Here is a 20,746-nt window from a genome sequence, read left to right as displayed (position 1 = left end):
TGGCCTGTGGAATGTTGGTCCACTCCTCTTCAATGGCTGTGCGAAGTTGTTGGATATTAGTGGGAACTGGTACACGCTGTCGTATACGCCGGTCAAGCACATCCCAAACATGCTCAACGGGTGACATGTCCGGTGAGTATGCTGGCCATGCAAGAACTGGGACATTTTCAGCTTCCAAGAACTGTGTACAGATCCTTGCAACATGGGGCCGTGCATTATCTGTCTGAGTGGCTGGTCTCAGACGATCTTGGAGGTGAACCTGCTGGATGTGGAGGTCCTGGGCTGGTGTGGTTACACGTGGTCTGCGGTTGTGAGGCCGGTTGGATGTACTGCCATATTCTCTGAAACGCCTTTGGAGACGGCTTATGGTTGAGAAATGAACATTCAATGCACGAGCAACAGATCTGGTTGACATTCCTGCTGTCAGCATGCCAATTGCACGCTCCCTCAATGCTTGTGGCATCTGTGGCATTTTGCTGTGAGACAAAACTGCACATTCCAGGGTGGCCTTTTATTGTGGGCAGTATAAGGTACACCTGTGCACTACCCATGATGTCAGATCAGCATCTTGATGTGGCACACCTGTGAGGTGGGATGGATTATCTCAGCAAAGCAGAAGTGCTCACTATCACACATTTAGACTGATTTGTGAGAAATGTTTGAGAGAAATGGTAATATTGTGTATCTGGAATGAATTGTAGATCTTTAAGTCCATCTCATGAAAAATGGGAGCAAAAACAAAAGTGTTGCGTTTATATTTTTGTTCAGTGTATATAGTCGTCATGTCATCTTCTGGAACATCATCGTAAATTTCCAAGCTCCAAATTCCGTCCTGAATATCTCGCAACTCAGTTTCCTGTAGAACCAGTGGCCCCAATCTCTCATGTTTAGCAATAGCTCTGTCCTTAAATGAGCGCCTCTTGTCCATGTAGCCTTCTCGTAGTATAACCGCATCTCATTCTAGTTACCGTACAATCCATGGGACAGTTACTAGGGCGTATTTTTGGAGTAGGGCTTATATTACGAGCATCCTGAAAAAATCATGCTAGGGCTTATTTTCGGGGAAACGCGGTAGTAATCATGAAAAGCAGAAATCTTAGTTTCGGTACCTTGAGAGTGAGTAAATAATGCAACTTATGGAAAGTGTAAGATATGTAAAAGATTTGACTTAATAATCAGTTGTTGATGCCAGCATTTGGATTGAGTGGGCTGCTATATTTGATGCACATGAACCTTTCCAGTGTTGTTTTTTGCTGTTCTTCTGCGTATCAGGGAATCTGTGCACAAACTGGCTTGTTTTTATAGGTCAGGTTCCCCTGCTGAAACGCAGACGGCCCAAGTCAAGACCAGCGCATGTTTCCCAAGCGTGTGTTTCCTGTATCCAATAAAGACGGCAGAATTTTTCTTAGTGTGCAATACCGACTGCAAAGTGTGATATCTGTGATGGTTGTGATGTAGTATTGTTGTACAGTGACATAGGGATTCATTTTAATTAAATATGCTGTCCCCTGTCTTTATAATCCCAAAGGACAAACCAGTTCCAGTGATGCTGGCCGTCGGAAGAAGTGCCGCACCGGGCCGCCGGCAGCCAGCTCCCTGACCAAGTCTGTCTCCCCTGGATCTGCTGCCATCCCGGTGGCAACCAGCAGGGGTCAGCAGGGCACAGGCCGCCGTAGAAATACGGCGGGAGGCCGGTCAGGGCGAAGAAGGAGGTATGACAAACAGAAGGGGTTAGAGCCTGAGCCCAGCTCACCAACCTTCTCCTCCTCTTCATTTTTATTTCCGTCTTCAGTCCCCTCCCCTTTTGTTTCATCCCCATCTCTTTTTATGGGCTCTTCTCTTTTATCACCACACTTAGTTACACCTGTAAGCCCAGCTCCACATCCATATTCAGCTCCAGGCATGGTTCATCTGACCCCTCTGCATCAGGCTCCAGCACAGGCTGCAGCCGCCTCATCTCACCTGGAAAAATTCAATTGGTTGTATAACTTTTATGTAACCAAGTACTCTAAAATGACCTATGACGCCAAGTGCTTTACTGAGTACTGGTGTCAGGAGTTTTGGAACAGATATTTAAATGAAATTAACTTAGCGAAACAGGGGAAGAATGAGGATAATGAGGGTACTCATTCAACCAAGAGGCGTAGGATTGATGAAGATGAGTTCATCTTTCCTATTGATGCACTGGACCAGCTAAGTACCATGCCCAGGGCTCAGGAGATGGGTGTGGAGATGGGCTATCAGTCAGATGCACATAGCTACATTTCCCTGTAGATTCAGCACATAATTACACGAGAGTTGTCATACGTACTTAGGATAAGATAAAATTAGGATATGTTACGATGTAGTTCTATAGCATAAGGTACTATAGGATAAGATTAAGATAGGATAAGGTTAAGATTGTATAGAATAAGATAAAGATAGGACAAGTTAAGATAAGACTGTTGAACATAGGATAAGATTAAGATAGGACAAGTTAAGATAGTCTTAACTTGTATACCATGTTATGTTTTACAAAGACATGATAAATTACCATAAGTTTAGGATAAGATTATATAAGATAACATAGTATAAGAATAAGATAGGATTGCATAGCATAAGATAAGAAAGAGAGGATAAGATAATATAGAATAAGATTAAGAGGATAGGTTACGGTAAGCTTAAGATTGTATAACATAGGATTAGATTAATTATAAATAAAGCAGTCCTCCTTAGAGGGGGGGTGGTGGAGGGAATATTTAAGAAATAAAAATAGGATCAGTTAACATAAGGTAAAGATAAGATTGTATAACATAGGATTAGATTAATTGTAAATAAAGCAGTCCTCCTTAGAGGGGGGGTGTTGGAGGGAATATTTAAGAAATAAAAATAGGATCAATTAAGATAAGGTTAAGATAAGATTGTATAACATAGGATTATATTAATTGTAAATAAAGCAGTCCTCCTTAGAGGGGGGGTGGTGGAGGGAATATTTAAGAAATAAAAATAGGATTAGTTAACATAAGGTTAAGATAAGATTGTATAACATAGGATTAGATTAATTGTAAATGAAGCAGTCCTCCTTAGAGGGGGGGTGGTGGAGGGAATATTTAAGAAATAAAAATAGGATCAGTTAACATAAGGTTAAGATAAGATTGTATAACATAGGGCTACAGTGAAGAAATCAAAAATTTCAAGGCAGCATGAAGGTAACGCACAATCAGGGATGTGCAATTTCTGAGGCATGTATTCAAAAAAAGTATTTTAATTGTATTTTATGATTCATATTTGACTTACTTCATGAAATAAAATGTTTTTTTCTACAGACTTTGATCAGTGTTTTTGTATTTTGTAAAATACGAGAAATACTGTATGCAGGGTAACGTCATGTGTGCAAAATGTTTGTGCAAACAAAGGGCACAGAGCCACTAGAAGGGCACAGAGCCAGGCTGAGCACCACAGCGCTATCCAGCCCATGGCTGCCGACGGTCACATTCCACCAGAACCCCCCAACACTAACTCCCCAGGGAACTTCCAAGCAGCAGAGCAGATTCCAACAACCGAGGATCAAAGGAAAGAAAAGATACTGGCAGGAAGAAGATGATCTTGTGGCCAAAGGTTAAAAATGTAGAAGTTTGGAGAACAAATGTGTTACAAATGAAATATTATTTGAAATGTGCTACAGCTTAATCATTCTATCATACATCCATCCATCCATTTTCCAAACCGCTTATCCTATTGGGTCGCGGGGGGTCCGGAGCCTATCCCGGAATCAATGGGCACGAGGCAGGGAACAACCCAGGATGGGGGGCCAGCCCATCGCAGGGCACACTCACACACCATTCACTCACACATGCACACCTACGGGCAATTCAGCAACTCCAATTAGCCTCAGCATGTTTTTGGACTGTGGGGGGAAACCGGAGTACCCGGAGGAAACCCCACGACGACACGGGGAGAACATGCAAACTCCGCACACATGTGACCCAGGCGGAGACTCGAACCCGGGTCCCAGAGGTGTGAGGCGACAGTGCTAACCACTGCACCACCATGCCGCCCCCTAATTACTGCATATAAAAGTAATTATAATAAGGGTGGGATTCGACCGTGTGTCTGCCTGGGGGGTCGCCGGCCAGGATTTCCAGCAGTTTGGACGTGTGGTTGTTGCGGCAACGCGCTGCATCAGCGTCTGCTCCCCCGGCCTGACCTGCCCTGTATAATAACATAATCAAGGAAAATAACAGTGGGCTAAAGGTTGCATAGTGATCACATTAACATCGTGTAGACAGGAGTCCAAGAAAGCGGCAGGGAGAATGTCTGTCTCCCAGAGAGGGGGTGCCAGTCTCTGCTCTTGCCCTGTATGTCCCTTGCCATCTTCCTGTTCCTGTCCTGTTGTCTCCTTGTTGCCCTACTGCTCTGCGGTTCTCTCATCGTCCCTCCACCCCTCACGTCCTCCGGCCCTGCTGGCCCTCCCAGACCCTCTGGTCCTGTGATTCGGCGGAGTTCAGCCTCACCTGGAAAGGGGCCTAGGAGGGTCCCCAGCCCCGAGTCTTTGCCTGGCTTCCCTGGATGCCCCATGTTATTCTTTTTTGTGCCTCAGTGTTTGTCTTGTTGCTCTGTCCTGCCTGTATCTCTCCTTGTCTTCTGCATCCTGTGCCCCTGTTCTTGTTGACCCTCCACCTGTCTGTCCTGTTTTGGGGTCTGACAGGACTGCTGTACCTGTGGTTCCTAGCTTTTCCTTTATCCGCTCCATGTCCTTAGTGATGTCCTGCTATTGGTCTTATGTCTGGTGTTGCTGTCTGTCTAGTGTTCTGTCTAGTCTTGTCTGGCCTTGTCCTGTCTACCATCTGTTCTGTCGTCCCCTGTCTAGTCCAGTATCCAGTCTGGTTCCATCCCTGTTGTCTAACCCCCTTGGACTTCATGGCCGGAGCGCATGCTTTTGGTGGGGTGGGGGGGTACTGTCACATTAAGCAATGCCATTTTTGTGCCAACGCATGTTCTGACCATCCATGCTGTCTGCCTCCCCACATTTCCAGGTGCTGCCCGGGGGGGGGGCACCATCTGAGCTGGAGTCCTGGTTCAGTCCCATGGAGGGGTGACACTGCGAATGGGACCTGCTAACTGTGTCATCCTGGGTGCAGCCTTGAGTGTCACCCTACACAGGCCAGTGTGGAGAACAGGCTTATTGACAGACTTTAATCACACCTCACACCTGGCCTTTAGCAAGCAGCTCCACTCTTTTCTGTTCTCAGTAATATTAGTCTGCCTGGGGGGGTTGGGCAGCCAGTTGTCCATGGACCCCCAGAGGTCTATTTTTCTCCTTACTTGGGGTTTTTTGGTTCCTCTCCTCCGTTGTCATCTGACTTTCTTTATTTAATATCTTTCTTTCATTTTTCCCGTTGTGTATTACTGTCTTTAATGATGTTGTAATGTATGACTACACATCTATGTAAAGTGCCTTGGGACGACTCTGTGAGGCGCTATATAAAAATGTAATTAAATATCCCGCCTCCTCCCTGATGTGGCTCTAACAGGCCATGTTTGCTGCTTGTTGGTCTCACGTCTCGTTCCAGCCCTCGTGTTAAACACTCCCAGCTGCCTCCAGTCTCTTCCATCATTAGTCCTGCATTTAAGTGCTTCCTGGTCCTGTGTTCCCCAGTTTGATCACTGATGTTGTGCCTTATGTGTTGCCGGTTCCATAGCCTCCCATCCTGATCCCAGTAAGTCCCTGTTTGTTGCCTGACAAACACCTGCTGCACGAGTCTTTCATCCCGGTGACCATGACACCAACCGCCAGTGATGTCTGTGGAGCCCAGAAATACCAGCCTAGCTGCACTAGTGCCCAGGCAGCACCTTGACAGCGGCATGTTTGCAGTGTCATGTTTGCCTCACTTGTTCACTTTCGGTAACAGTATCTGCTAAGTACTAGAACTGTAATCATATGTGAGTGAGTATGTCTGCTTTAAAGGAACAGAGATCACAGCTCCTTACTGTAGGTACAGGGCACAGAAACAGGTAAATCCTGTAAGGTAACATTCTTAAAGTCAGCATAAATTCCAACACAGTTCTGTAATATGAAGTTCATAGTCAGTCATAATTTTGTAGCATTAAAATGTAACTTTTAAATAAATCCTAACAGTATGTGTGATTGTGGGGGGGTGTGGGGTCTCGGGGTGTAACCTCTGTCTCTGGGCTTGTTTCCTGTCCCTCCTGCTGTATGTGTGAAGTCTGCATGTTCTTCCAATGTGGGCTTTCTCCTCCTACTTTGGAAAACATGAAACTGCGATCAGCTGATTGGGATCTCTAAGCTTCCCTTAGTGTGAGTCCGTATGTGTGAGTTTGTGCTCTGCTATAAACTAGTATCCTGTCCATTGTGTCCCCTGCCCTGTGCCACCTGGGACAGGCTCCAGGCTGCCCACCCCCCTGTACAGGATAAACAGTAATGGAGGACGGCTCCACACTGTTCCAAAGAAAGGGTGCTCCAGCTCACTTCAGGACTTCAGACCAGCTGCTCTCACTTCACGCCTCCAGGCTTGTGGGTGTGGTTCCCACTTCTGGTTCTGCATGTTCAGCTTGCATGTTCTTCCCGTGTTCTTGTGGGTTTCCTCCGGTTTCCTCATGCATGCAGTTTGGTGAATTAGTGTCTCTTGATTATCCTCAGCATGTGAGTGAGTGTTTGCCCTGTGATGGACTGGCATCCCATCCAGGGTGTCTCTGCCTTGTGCTCTGTGCTTCCTGTGATGTGTGTGTCTCATAACTCTGTACTGGATAAGCGGTTATTGGACTTTGTTGGATACTCCTGATATTTTATCTTTCTGTTCCTGGGGATGGCTGAAGCTGGTCCATTAACTTTTGGCTTAATTATGTGACTTTAACTTAATAGTGTTCAATGAATATCTAGAATAAATTTTCATTATTAGAGTATGGAATTATTTTGGATGATAAAAATTTTCACTCTGAACCTGGTCACCTGAATCTCCTTCCTGACACAAATATACTCCCAGCACAAACACTCAGAAAGAAAGGAAGAAATGACATATATGTGCTACACCCTTTATTTTCATGAATATTATATACACTGTAAAAAATTATTCATTGACTCAACTTGACTTAGTCAAGTCATCTTGTTGCTTTGACAGAGTTAAGTCATATCTATGTAAAGTGATAAATTAACTACAATTAAAATAATTTGTTGATACAACATGAAGCATGTTGACTGAACATTTTGTGTCAAATAATTTGGATTAAAAAAGATTAGCTAAAATAACAAACCAATGCTGGGTGAACTTAATTCATTAAGTTGTTTTTACAAATGTGAATCATGCTTGCTCAACATAAAATACTTATTTTTTTTTCAACTTAGTCCTCAAATTTAGTTTGGTTAAGTTTACAGAGGTTGATAGAGCATTACAAAACCTACCAGGATATGCAAATAATACCTACAAAGCTACTACTAATCTACAAAAGAAGTAGTCCAACAAATATTAGCATAGAAAATAACCCAAGACATATTTCAATCTGGAATATTTATTCTCAACTGCAGACAAATGTCAACTAAGACACATGGTCAACTATCTTAACATCAAAAGTACAGGTACTGCTCAAATGTAAACTCCGTTCAAGGCTCCTTTAAAACCAAATAAAATAGTGTCTCAGAGACACATTTCCTCTGAACAGAGCAGCCACAACAAAAAATATCAAATGTCAATTGTACAGCTGCCAAAAAATAATAATAAAAATAATATAGTGTCTTGCTGATACATTAAAGAGATACTTTAAATATTACAAAAATGTCTCTGTTCACGGGAATAGGGCTGAAATACATAAAGTGTATAAGTAAATATAAGCAAGTATATAGACACATTTGCTTCAAAGATCAGCAAGAACATCAAGACACAGAAAATCAAAACATAACCAATGAAGATGCTTGCATTATCTAATTAAATGAACAATTTATTCTTCAGAGAGTGGACTCTGGCAGTGCATGCGTCCAGCCCTATTCCCATGAATAGTCGTTGAATTACTTCAAAAGTGTACTTCAAGTCTTTTGGATAGTCAATGTTCAGAATGTACAGCAGTCCCATCAGATTGACAAAAGCACTGGGTACATCTCGCAAGTGGCGAATGACAATTTCTTCAACCACAATGGCAATATCATTGTAGGAAGGGGCTCCTTCACATCCTCAGCAACTAAGAGTATTCCAGTGAGCATTCCCCTGATGACATCCTCCTCAGGATCAGTGGGCTTTAGGAAAAAATACAAGGGTTTGTTCTTTAGGAAAGTTTTGCCAAATAATGCACAAGTGTATCCCTGCTCCATGTGAATTAGCTTTTTGGATGACATGACACTTCTTACCTCACACATCTTCATGAATGCAGATGGATTTTCCTTCATGTACCACGGTAGACCATGCAAAGCTGTTGCCCTCTTCTTTTGGTTTGATACCTGCCAAAACACACGAGTAATATTTATTTTAGTTTGAAATCTAAAACTGGGGATACACAATAAGAAAAATTTTGCGCACGACACTAAGCTGCATCACAATAAGGTGATGAACACATGTCCGTAATTAACACTGAACATATCAAGCAAGTGGCAGTGTTGCAAGCAGAATGCTGGATGCTGCTATCAATCAGCTAAAATATGAGTTGTAAAAGGGAGGATTTGACTGAACTGTAGCACGTGCTGGAGTTCCATGTGGGAGTGAGCATTTACATGGTGAAAGATGTCACTGATACGGTTTTATGCAGGTGCTTGTTTTTGTAGACCGATGAAGGTGTGTTGGTGGTGTGCTGGCGCTTGTTTCCAGTCAGACATCATGAGTGAAATGCCCCCTTTTAAAAGGCGCTATCTGCCAGCAAGCAGTTTCACCAATTCTATTAGCCAACTTTATCAGATTTAATGTATTTTTTCGGGGCAATAAAAATATCGGCCGATAAATTATCTGTCCGATAAATATCGTGCATCCCTACCTAAAAGTAAAAAGAAAGTGATAAATCAACAGTAGGGTGAAGTAAGAGTTTACCCCTCATTTTCTCTCTCCTTCACTTCTTTCCATCCCCACTCCTTCTCCCTAGTCATAAAAGATCCATTCTCCCACCCAACTTGTTACATAATATAGGTGTGTAAACTACTGCTAACAATGAGTGATGAAGACCTGCCAGTTGCAGGGTGTTCACCTTACACACATAATGAAAGAAAAGTGAAAAACTGAGTGATTGTCATTGTGAACATAGCACAGCACAGCACCACAACAAAATGTGACCTCCGCATTTCACACATCTGAAGGAGCAGCGGGCGGCTAACATAGGTAGCAGCCAGGGTCCAGGGCTTGGGAATGGTACCTTGCTCACCAGTGGTACCTTTAACAGTCTGGGACTCAAGCCTGCGACCTTCTGATCACGCGGCCAGTTCCCTAACCATTATGCTACAGATTACCATGTCAAATAAAAGCATTTTAGTTTTGTTCAAACCCCTGAAGTTTGAGCTCTGAGTAGTAAAAAAATTGTGCATGTATATGTGATGAAAGTGACACAGTGTGCAGCACCTTTGGTTGATAAGATTTGAAATGTTTGACTGAGACTATATTCCACTCATGCAGAGAGCTTTTCACAACATGGAACAAGCACAGCATACCCGAGGTATCCAAGAAGCACCTGTATGACCACAAAGACCCAGCAGAAATATACTCACATCCTTGTCAAGGCTCTCCAGTAAGGATGTCATTTCTTTACTCCCCTCAAAGCGCTTTGACCTCAACAACTGAAGAAGTCTGAGCAGGTGACTGTCCAAACGCTCATAGAACAAAGTGAGGTCCATAGACATCAGCCTGGTGAATTCTTTGACGATCTACAATAAGAAGGGACATTTTAAAAACTTGTGACAGTACACTGGCCTTTCACTATTTACTTAAATATAAGTGACAGTAATATTTACATTCCAGCAAGCTGTCCAGAAACAATACTCAACATTGCCCTTGCCTTTGTAGACGGTCTTCTCTTTTCAGGCTACCGTACTTTGTGCTGAATGAAATCTTCAAGAAGGCACTATAGAGGAAGGAGATTACATGTTAACCCACAACCGCTTGAATCACATATGATTAAACTCGTTTCAGTATATATAACTAATAAATATTTCAGGAACATAGAACAAGCCACCTACCTCTCCTCAGAGGGTAAAACTTTCCGTTTTAAGTAAGCATGGCGACAAAAAACAAAATTCACAAGAGCTTCCAATAATGCGAACAAAAAAAAGCACAATCTACGTACATTGAATAGGATCTTCAACAAAACAAGATTGTTAAATAATCTCTTCCTTATAGTTATCCCGTTATTGGTGAAATGATTTATGAGCTATATAAATATTGAAGATTTAACAACTTCTCTGCTACACATACATGCATGATTGAACGCAGTTTACGTTAAAACACTCCAGTGATTGAAACGGATTTTCGCTTGAAGCGAGATCAGTTTGCTATAATATACGCGTATCCACTCACCCTTAACCTTATACTACAAATAAAACGCGGCATGTTAAAAGTTAGCCAAATTATCACATCATCATAAAAAATCCAACCAACGGCTAGCCAGAGCTACCTAAGCTGCTAATCTATGTCCAATAACCACAACGAACTAAATATAAAATATGGATAAAAGGTTATGGTAACTGGCCGTGTAAGACAGAATAGTTTATTAATTAACTATATTTCCTAATAAACTGTGTCCAGGTACTTGCTTGTTAACAGCATTGTGGTTCCAATTTTGACGAAATGGCGGGCAATTTCTTCATCGGGCTTTGTGTGTCATGTGACCCTGGCGCAACATTAGTGCACATGCGTGTTATGTAAAATGCGGATTGCAACACATTTTTTGCAGTTAATTGAACGAAATATTTTGAGTTCATGAGTATTTTTGTGAGTTGGAGTTGTTCTAACTGATCTTACTTAGTCACAATGAGCAATGAGTTCACTCAGCATGATTACACTAGCCCATCTGACTAAAACCCCAGATCACTTTTTACAGTGTATAGAAGAATGTAAAAAAACAAATCTGTGCATTGACAGCACTTGCCAAAGCTTGTTCTGTCTAATCCTGACACAGTCTGTCTATAATTGCACATCCCTGCATGTTTCACCTGAAACCACATGATCCCAAACATGTTTCTAAACAGACACAGAAATTCATTCTCAGTAGATCTGCTCTCTTATACCTTTATACATAATTTCTATCTACTGTACAAAATCAAAGAGTAGGATTATAGTTTGTTTATAGCAAAACAATGTCAGTAACTGTTATTCTCATAAAAGAAAAATAAATGTTAGCTGTGGGTACAGTTTGTATAATGTACTATTTTGTTCATAAACTGCAGATCCAGTATTAGCCCAGTCTGCTCTTCTCAGTCTGGCCTCAGCCCAAAACCACACCTACTGCAGCCTGAGAAGCAGGAAGTTCCTCCCACTGTCACACACAGACGACTGTGAGAAAAAACGAAATTGAATCCTATCAGTGATTGTGGTAAAATGGCAGAAGCCAGAGTTGCAGTGGATGTAAACGAGTTCAGTTGTGCAGTCTGTCTGGATCTACTACAGGATCCAGTGGCGATTCCCTGTGGACACAGTTACTGTACGAGCTGCATTAAGAGCTGCTGGGATCAGGAGGATCATGCTGGAGTTTACAGCTGCCCCCAGTGCAGACAGACCTTCATACCCAGACCTGTTCTGAACAGAAACACCATACTGGCTGAAATGGTGGAGAAACTGAAGAAGACTGGACTACAAGCAGCTACTCCTGCTGACCAGTATGCTGGACCTGGAGATGTCGAGTGTGACGTCTGTGCTGGGAGAAAACACAAAGCTGTCAAGTCCTGCCTGGTGTGTCTGGCCTCCTTCTGTGAAACTGACCTACAGCTTCACAACAAACTCCACCATGCAAAACAGCACAAGCTCATTGATGCCACCAGCCATCTGAAGGACAAGGTCTGTTCCCACCATGACAAACCGCTGGAGATCTACTGCCGTACCGACCAGCAGTGTATCTGTCTGCTGTGTGTCATGGATGAACACAGAGGCCATGATACAGTTTCAGCTGCTACAGGAAAGGCAGAGATACAGGTGAGGCTAATTTAAAAGAATTTCCCCTTTCTATCTAAAAGAATTTCCCCAAAGGGATCAGTGAAAGTATCAATTATTGTTATTATCTAAAAGTTAATTTTAAATAAATGGATTTTGTCTGAACGCATGTTGGTGTAATTGCTACGAAACACTCAGAACAAGTCTGGTTCGGTAAAGTTGTCATGACCTGCTTGTTTGGTTACTAGCTTGACGGATTTAAGGTAGTCTGGGAAAAATGTAAGTGAACGAATATGAAGTCCATTTAAACTGTGGTACCTTAAATCCGACAAGTTACCCTGACAAGCCAGTAACCCTTCATAGTACAGAAGAACTCACTAGGGCCACAGTAGTACAGGCCACTGAAGTCAGAGGAATCTACACAACCCTGACCTCAGAATTCAAGATGGCGGTGCCCTTTAAGGCCGCGCCTGCCTAAGATGTTGGTACGGAACGCCATGATACTCAAAATCAAATAAATAAGTATATCAAAAAATATAAATAAAATGATAAAGATTTCAATAATGTATCCTTTTATTTTTAAAAAATTTCATAAAAGGTATTATATTTCATAATAACACTTGTATTCTATGTATAATTTTTTTATTGTACAATTTACGTATTGTATTAAATTTCGTAATAATGTTGCGATTTTCATTGGACGATCATTATTATAAAATATTATTTTCACAGTGCATGTGTGAGTGAATGGTGTGTGAGTGTGCCCTGCGATGGGCTGGCCCCCCATCCTGGGTTGTTCCCTGCCTCGTGCCCATTGCTTCCGGGATAGGCTCCGGACCCCCCGTGACCCAGTAGGATAAGCGGTTTGGAAAATGGATGGATGGATTATTTTCACAATAAAGTTTAACTTTTCACATTATCGCCATGCATTTTTATACTGCATCAAGAGGTTTTTTGCAGGATTGGCACTGCAGCCACTGGATAAAACTCACACTGTTCCATTGGGACTGGTGTGGTGCTGAGGTGTCACCCACTGCACGGCTGCACTCAGGTTCTCATCCCTGAGGTGGTTCGTCGTGTGGTGGGTGCGGTAAGGCACTGTACTCAGTGTGTGCTCCTTACCTCCGTACCTTACCTTACCTTACCTGCATCAACACAGTACAAATGTACATGTTAAAAAAGGTCTTTCGGTACTAAGAAATACGTAGATTAATACTTTTCTATTCAAGGTTAAAGGGCTCAGCCTTTAATGCATTGTGTTGGTTGCCATAGGATAATATTTTGGCTTTTAATGATAACCAGTGAAGCTCAAAATTTATGAAAATATTAACAAAGAGGTTCATTGTTTTGTCTGATATGCTGAATTATATGTCTGACTTGGAACAAGTGAAGTAAAAGTAGTCAGGGCTGGAGTGGGACTGAATATCTAAACAGGAATTCAAGCCCCCAGACAGCCCAATATAAAACTACATAAACAATGACACTGTTATTATATGTTTCTATTCACACATCCATTTTCTAGGCTACTGAACACACATTCTTACCTACACGCTTTAATTTTACATTATTGTAAATTTTTCCCTGCACATTTCACTAATATTAATAACGCGTGGAGCAGCTTTGACATAAATAATGAAGCTTCATCTCAGTGCCTGTCCTTGGGTCTCTTCCCCGTGTGACCAGCAGCCATCGCTGTCCATCCCCTTTGTCCTCTCATCGTCTTTGGCCCTAGTGTGTTCTTCCTTTTCCCCACATGGCTGCATTTGGCTCAATGGGATGAGTGTGTGACATAGAGGCTGGGACCAGCTGGTCATGGGTTTGAGGCAGGTCAGGAACCAACCTCATCTCTATCATTTAATTATTGCTTTTCTGTTCTTCCCAGTGTTTATTAGTTCTCTGTTCTGCTTGTGAAGCTTGTCCCTTGTTTTATTATGTTCCACATGTTTCTGTACTTTCTAAGTATTGAATTCCTTGTGTGTGTTTCTTACTTTGTTTGTGGGAGTTTTCCTAGTCTTGTGTTCATTAATATAAGTTACTGCACTTGTTGCCTGTTTTCCCTGCACTGTTGTTATTGGTTAATTGTCTTATGTGTCACATCTGTCTCTTTCTTAGTTTGGTACAGCAGCCTGAGCATTAGATTGGCTACAGAAACCTGCAGTTTTATATCTTGGACCCAGCAGTGTGGCCAGTGTCATTATGCTATGTGAGCTCTGTCTTCAGAGTGACCAATGCAGCTCCAACTGGTTCTCCTTGATCATGTGATCATTGCAGCATTGAATAGGTGATATTCCAGCTGGTTTCCACTTCTGTAATCATTCTCAGAGTGGGTCTGCCCATCTGCTGCTGGATTTGACAAAGCCTTTCTCTAGCAGTTGTACTGGTTCTGAAGTTGGTCAGGCACAATCTGTCTTACCTTGGATCTGATATTGTCAGATACTTGTGTCTGTTCTATGTTCTACTTCACAGCCAAACTCAGTGCATGTACACTGCAAGTTGTGTGTCTGACACAGACAATCACATTTTGTGCAGCGTCAGTGTGAGCCATCGGACTTTATTCTGTATTCCCCACTCCTCCATCAGGCTGCCTTGACTGCAGCCATGTTTTCTGCAGAATGAGACTCTGGGAACTTTCCTGCTCCCAGTAATACGGTCGACAGCTCAGTCTTATCATTTATAAAATGGCATTTGACTGCTAAATAAGCTTCCATATGTATGAATGTCCACATGTCAGATGTTAGACTTACTGCTTTGGCCTTTCTCACCTCTTCCTTTGCTTTCTCTTTTTCTATCTTAAATGTTTCTGTCACCAAACCCTTTCATGTTTGCCTGTATGGGAGAATGTAGGTTGGATCCAGGATACCCACAACCTCCCTAAATCCTGCGTTATCCACTATGGTGAAGTGTTGTGCATATTGACCAAAGGCTCATCAATCATTTGTTTCTTGGTCTCTATACTGGGAAAATTATACAGATTATTGGGTAATACCCTCACCCAAATCTGATATTATGTATTCATACAATTAAACTGAACCTTGGACACAATAATGACTAATAATAATAATTATTATTATTATTAAATTAATTATTGAAAATGAATTATTGTTAAATTATTATGATGATTAAAACTTACGCTGCAGTGTGTGTGTATGTCGAAATATGTGCTGTACAACAGGTTTGAAACCGGTAATGAGGATTGTGCCACATTTTCAGTTTCCAAAGCAGTCAGATGGTTGAGTGCAGAAAGAAGCTTCAGATGACCATGGTCACATGTTCAGGGTGGAACGGAGGAAACTGAAGCTGTGCTTCAGAATGCAGTGAATCGCTTTTTTTCAGTGTCAAGCTTAACATCACTAGCTGCCCCATTCCCTCTGTTAGTTTATGTGTCATTTTCTTAGCTACTTTATCCCTGGTGAGTTTTGACCCCTTATTGTTCCTTTATTTTGTGTCTTTCCAGTTTGGTTCAGTCTCCTTAATTCCCTTTGTCTTGGACCTTTTAAGTGCATCGTCACCTTGTTTCCCTGCCTGCACCAGGCTGCGCCCCAACATTCACATTAAATATATGATCTGTGCAAATTCTGAAACATCTTTAATAAATCCCATTTTACACATTTTCCTTTCTGAATTTGCATGGAACATCAGTGATGTACACTATGACACGGTTTCCATATGAATGGGTCACAACAGTCCAATATTAAACCAACTTCCCAGCAGATTCAAATTTTTCAGTATCGCAGGAGAAAAGATGCATTATTGTTGTGCACAGTGCAGTTTATACACAGTGGCCCATTATCAACTGACATGCGATCTGACATCAATCAAATAGGACGTCAGTTGAGTAGCCGGTCCTGCAGTGCAGCTCAGTGTCACGTCTGGCACAAGGAAGTAGGCGAAGGAAGCTGTGGATACGAACAAAAACGATTTATTCACGGGGTAACACACTACAAAACACATGTAACGTTAACGACCGGACTGGGGAAACAAACTGATGCTGTACGTGGACTAAATACATTGAACTAATTACAGCAACAGGAAACAGCTGGTGAACATGGGGAATCCACACGGGGTAGGTGAGGGGGCGTAGCCACACAGGAGGATCGGACAAGCGGGGCATGACACTCAGGACACATTCGCCTTCACACTGCTATAAGAATGTGGCCATATGCGGCCCAGACCACCTCCCAATGTTGGTTGAGTGATCGGAACTCAATGCATCTTCAATGCGTCCTGGGTAATTAGCGCTGTCCACTTGTGATTGGATCACCCAGGACGCATGCTAATACCAGGTGGAAACAGGACCAAAGTGTCTATGTCCATTGAATCCTACCTACAGTCAATAAATCATTTACGGATATCAATCCATCCACCCATCCATCCATCCATCTCCTAACCGGTAATCCAGGTCAGGGTCAGGGGGAGTGCCTGGAGCCTTTCCCAGGCAGTATAGGGCCCAAGGCTGGGGTCCACCCTGGACAGGATGATTGATGAATGTGATCTCAGCTAATGAAACAAACTTGTTTTGTCATTTTTTTTCTTATCTGTAGAAACAAATGGGTGAAACACAGAGGGAATTTCAGCAGAGAATTCAGATGAGAGAGAAGGAGCTGCAGGAGCTGAGGGAGGCTGTGGCCTCATTCACTGTGAGTATGAACCTGAGGAGAAGATAACAGCTGGCTTGTGATCATATTGAATCTTCTGTCAGATTCAACAGATTGCAGATTTACAGACTTGCGCGGATTAATCAAATTAATGCTGCTCTGGGTTATTCTCAGTCAGTGGGATAAAGTTGCTAGATTACAGAATTTAACCAAGTCTTGTAGCAGTAGTAACTTATTTATTTAAAAAAATACCATTAAAAGCCCATTTGAGAAAAATGCAACTTTTCGCAACCCAGCATAATGCAAATAAACACAGAAAAAGTCACCTATTAAACTGAGAGCTAATGGTGACAACCAACCTGCCCCATACAGCCACCAGTCTCTGCCAAATCCCTGCAGCTGACAGTGTATGAGCTTAATGAGGGATCATTTCCAATCAGTGCTGGCTGGGTTTCAGTACCTGAGGCATCCAGCATGGTGTCGCTCCAAACCCCAGCCCTGTGCTGTTTTTATGCCTCCTATTGCATCTCTATTGTACAATGAGGCTCTCTGGAGTCTCAAAAGGGGCCAATTGTACTTTACCGTCCTCTGCTCCCTGTGTCACCAACAGACCTCAGCACAGTCAGCAGTGGAGGAGAGCGAGAGGATCTTCACTGAGATGATCAGCTCCATTGAGAGAAGACGCTCTGAGGTGACACAGCTGATCAGAGATCAGGAGAAGGCTGCAGTGAGTCAGGCTGAAGGAGACATGGAGAGACTGAAGCAGGAGATCGATGAACTGAAGAGGAGACACTCTGAGCTGGAGCAGCTTTCACATACAGAGGATCACATCCATTTCCTCCAGGTAACAGAACAGCTACTTTGGCAATAAGAAAACCAGAGTATTCAAATGGATGCATATTGTCATTTGTATTTCAACTAGTCTGTCATTAGTCAGATGTTAATGATCTTGTTAATTAGATTGCAATACACATCTGCATTGATGAATCTGTTTAATCAGACTGTGTGTCTGTAGAGGCGCCAGGCTCTTCCTGTCACTCCTGAGGCTGGATTTGGACCCAGAATCTCTGTCAGTCCAAGATCTTATTTTGGGAATTTGAGGAAGGCGGTTTCTGAGCTGAAAGATCAACTGGAGAATGTTTGCAGAATGAAAATGGCAGAGATCCATCACGCAGGTTAATAAATTTTCTAGTCTGTTCATGTTAATATAGACCAGGGGTGGCCAATCAGAGCTGTCTGTGGGGTTTTGCTGGATTACTAATTAGAGGACTGATTGGCTGAAGGGTCTCACACCTGGGGTTGAACAGCTGACCTAAAGGTTACCCCAAAGACCTGCGTACACACTGGTGCTTTGCGGGTAAGATTGCCCCCCGATGTAGACCATGCAGAGAGAGTATGCAGTACAGTCAGCCTCACATTTGTGTGACCAAGTCAGTTTATTTTCAGTAAGTTTAAATCTTTGTGATAACTGATGAAAGAGCTTCACATTCTACTGGCTGCAAAACCAAGATCACATGAAACATGTTTCTTCTACATTATAGAAACCTAAAATCTGTATTATGTGTAACTTACCATGATTTGCAGTTTGTTAAAATGCCTGTTATTGTCCCTCATAATGATAATACCCCACTGTTGTTATCTCCACAGTGAGTGAAGTCCATCTCCCACAAGTAAATTCCTTTTACTCACATCCCTGTTTCTCTCTGTCTCCTTCTAGTTACCAAAGACACCGTCCTACCGGTATTAGTGCCCAGGACCAGAGCAGAATTCTTACACTGTGAGTCTGTTCACACACTCGCTTCTCTCTCCCTGTATGAGGTGGAGTGTGTTTTATTGTGTTTCATTTTCTTCTGCTAGTGGAGCTTCTCTTTCTCTCTCCCGCTGCCTCCTGGTCTTTCACATTTACATGAGCTTTTTTTATCTCAGTTGATTTTGAATCCAATTGCAAAGTAAGGCAAGTTTATTCAGGGTGCTTTTCCACTGCACCACCATGCCGCCCCCATTATAATCATGGCTTATTATGCATAACGAATGATTTATTGAAGCTGTCATCTTTAATGCAATACCTTCATAATGCATTATAATGATCGGTATAAGCATTAAGGATGCTTTGTATTGCATTATGAATGTATCTATAGTGCCTTATAGATGAGTGTGTCATAAAGCATTCATAAAGCGTTATGGCTATAATGTGTTATGCTTTTTTATAAATATTTATAGCTGTGTTTAGAATGCTTTATGAGTGCAGTATAATTAAGCAATGACATATGAGAAGATACTCCGATATATTATGGCTGTGATTTGGTCAAAGGCACAAGGCCACAGGCCACCACAAAACAAAAAAAAAATAATTCTGATAACATCAGTGCAAGTGGGAGGGGCCAACCGTCCGCATACCTGGATAATTCAGTCAATAACCAATATAGTTTTGTCTAATATTTCCGGTGCCAGCAGTAAAACAACTAGTCAACTTATTATCGGAGTAACTTTGTATTGTAAATGAAAACCATGCTGCAAGTCTAATAAATAAAATATTGTGGCACTTGAGTGGCGAGGAGATCATGAGGCAGATTGCAAAGTTCAGTTATTGGCATCTTCAACTGCGCGACTGTTAAAAGGACAGAAGAAAAACATCAAGCAGAAATAAACTGACTTACACACAAACGGGGAGCCTTTACCCAGACAAGAGTGGATACAGGCAGTAGAGATAGAGTGCAAGTCAGAGCTGTCTGACTGAACTTTTGGTACCAGACAGTAACAGCTCTTTTTATCTGCATCCTTATCCTGTGTGAGCTACGGTATCTATGAGCGGGGGGGCTTCCTTCACGTTTGTTCTTTTTGTGCATTCGCTGAGTGTACTTTTTTTGAAATTCATTAATATTGTCCTAAGACGGCACCTGCAGTCTTTCCACAAACTGGTTGTGACACTGAACATCTCCTAAGTCTGTGCTTTAGGGCCATGACTTCACACGACTACACCTGCGTGCGTAGTTTACATCTATCTGGAGGATTAAAGGTCATGTCCACCAGGGGGCAGTGCGAGAAAACCATCTTGGTCGGTTCCTTCGTTTCCAGTCTGACGTGTTAGTATGAGGTTGTGGCATTAAATGTAGAAGGAGGAGGGAGTCAAGATGGCGGTCTAAAGAACACGCTTTGGTTAGAGCTGCAAGCCGACTTGTTTTGTTTACCATGTAGTATGAACTATATGCAGTTTTACTGTCTGGTTTTATTTAATCATCCAGTGACTGCAGTAACTATACATAGTCATGATGACAGGCTCTGAAAAAAGAAAAATATGATGGAAGAGGTGAAACAAAACTCAAAGTTAACGTATCAGCTACCACAAAAAAGATGGCTACAACCAAAAACCCGCCAACGAGATCAGACCATAACTATCTTAAATCAAAGCCATAACTGTACTGCTTTTATGCCACTTGAAAAGGATCATCCTTCCCTTCCCAGCACACCCTGTGAATCCCCTGCCACTAAACAGCGGAAAGCTGACAGCTCAGAGACAACTACTATTCTATCCAGACTTTCCAAATTATCAGTTAATTAACAACAGTTCAGATGCTCTGGAAAAGAAAGGTTGATGGAAACTCTAAAGAAATCAAAGAAAGGAAAGAAGCCATTAACGTTAACATAAAACAGATAACAGAGGTAAAGGAAGCAATAGACTTTATTTGAATGGGAAGCAAAGAACTTAAGGACAGGGTCACCTGCGTTGTCGTTTTGGAAAAGCTGAGGAAACACTGGATCTACAAGAGACTCACATTTCCCATATCTAATGTTACTCACGACATTGGAATTTGAAGATTTATGGTATTTCAGAAAATGATGCACAAGATAAACGCCAAGAGGTCATCAAGGTCTGCTGCACCATTTTTCCAGAGGTCAAGTAGAAAACCGATGAGATTGACACGGTCCGTTGAATCGGCTGAAAGATCCCTGATGTCACCAAACCCAGAGGACCGATTGTTCAGTTTACCTTGAGAATCATTAGGGATGATGTTTGACATGCTGCAAAGGAATCTGCGTTTTTGGTGAACATCCACCTGAAGATAACAGAGGACCTCTCACCAGAGGACAGAGAGAGAAGGAGGA

General features: G+C 42.3%; 1 protein-coding gene and 2 long non-coding RNA genes across 3 annotated transcripts in view; 1 reads left to right on the top strand and 2 right to left on the bottom strand.

Moving 5' to 3' along the window:
* Window positions 1–20,746, bottom strand: part of LOC125724089 (uncharacterized) — a 273,241-nt gene that overhangs the window by 244,284 nt on the left and 8,211 nt on the right. The gene's annotated exons all lie outside the window — the stretch shown is intronic.
* LOC125724092 (uncharacterized) lies at window positions 8,338–10,107 on the bottom strand. Its single transcript, XR_007387138.1, has 3 exons — window positions 9,950–10,107; window positions 9,674–9,829; window positions 8,338–8,425 (listed from the first exon to the last, which is right to left on the bottom strand). It is a non-coding gene; the product is annotated as an uncharacterized LOC125724092 (long non-coding RNA).
* Window positions 11,499–20,746, top strand: part of LOC125724042 (tripartite motif-containing protein 16-like) — a 178,415-nt gene continuing 169,167 nt past the window's right edge. Inside the window, exons 1-4 of the mRNA XM_049000962.1 lie at window positions 11,499–12,089; window positions 16,589–16,684; window positions 17,253–17,486; window positions 17,658–17,817. Of these exons, the coding sequence (XP_048856919.1) occupies window positions 11,499–12,089; window positions 16,589–16,684; window positions 17,253–17,486; window positions 17,658–17,817 (1,081 nt within the window). The remainder of the gene's footprint in view (window positions 12,090–16,588; window positions 16,685–17,252; window positions 17,487–17,657; window positions 17,818–20,746) is intronic.

This window comes from Brienomyrus brachyistius, unplaced genomic scaffold (genome assembly GCF_023856365.1).
Source record: "Brienomyrus brachyistius isolate T26 unplaced genomic scaffold, BBRACH_0.4 scaffold54, whole genome shotgun sequence".
NCBI lineage: Eukaryota > Metazoa > Chordata > Actinopteri > Osteoglossiformes > Mormyridae > Brienomyrus > Brienomyrus brachyistius.
The sequence above is the reverse complement of the archived record's forward strand: the minus strand, read 5'-3'. Positions and strand labels throughout refer to the sequence as shown.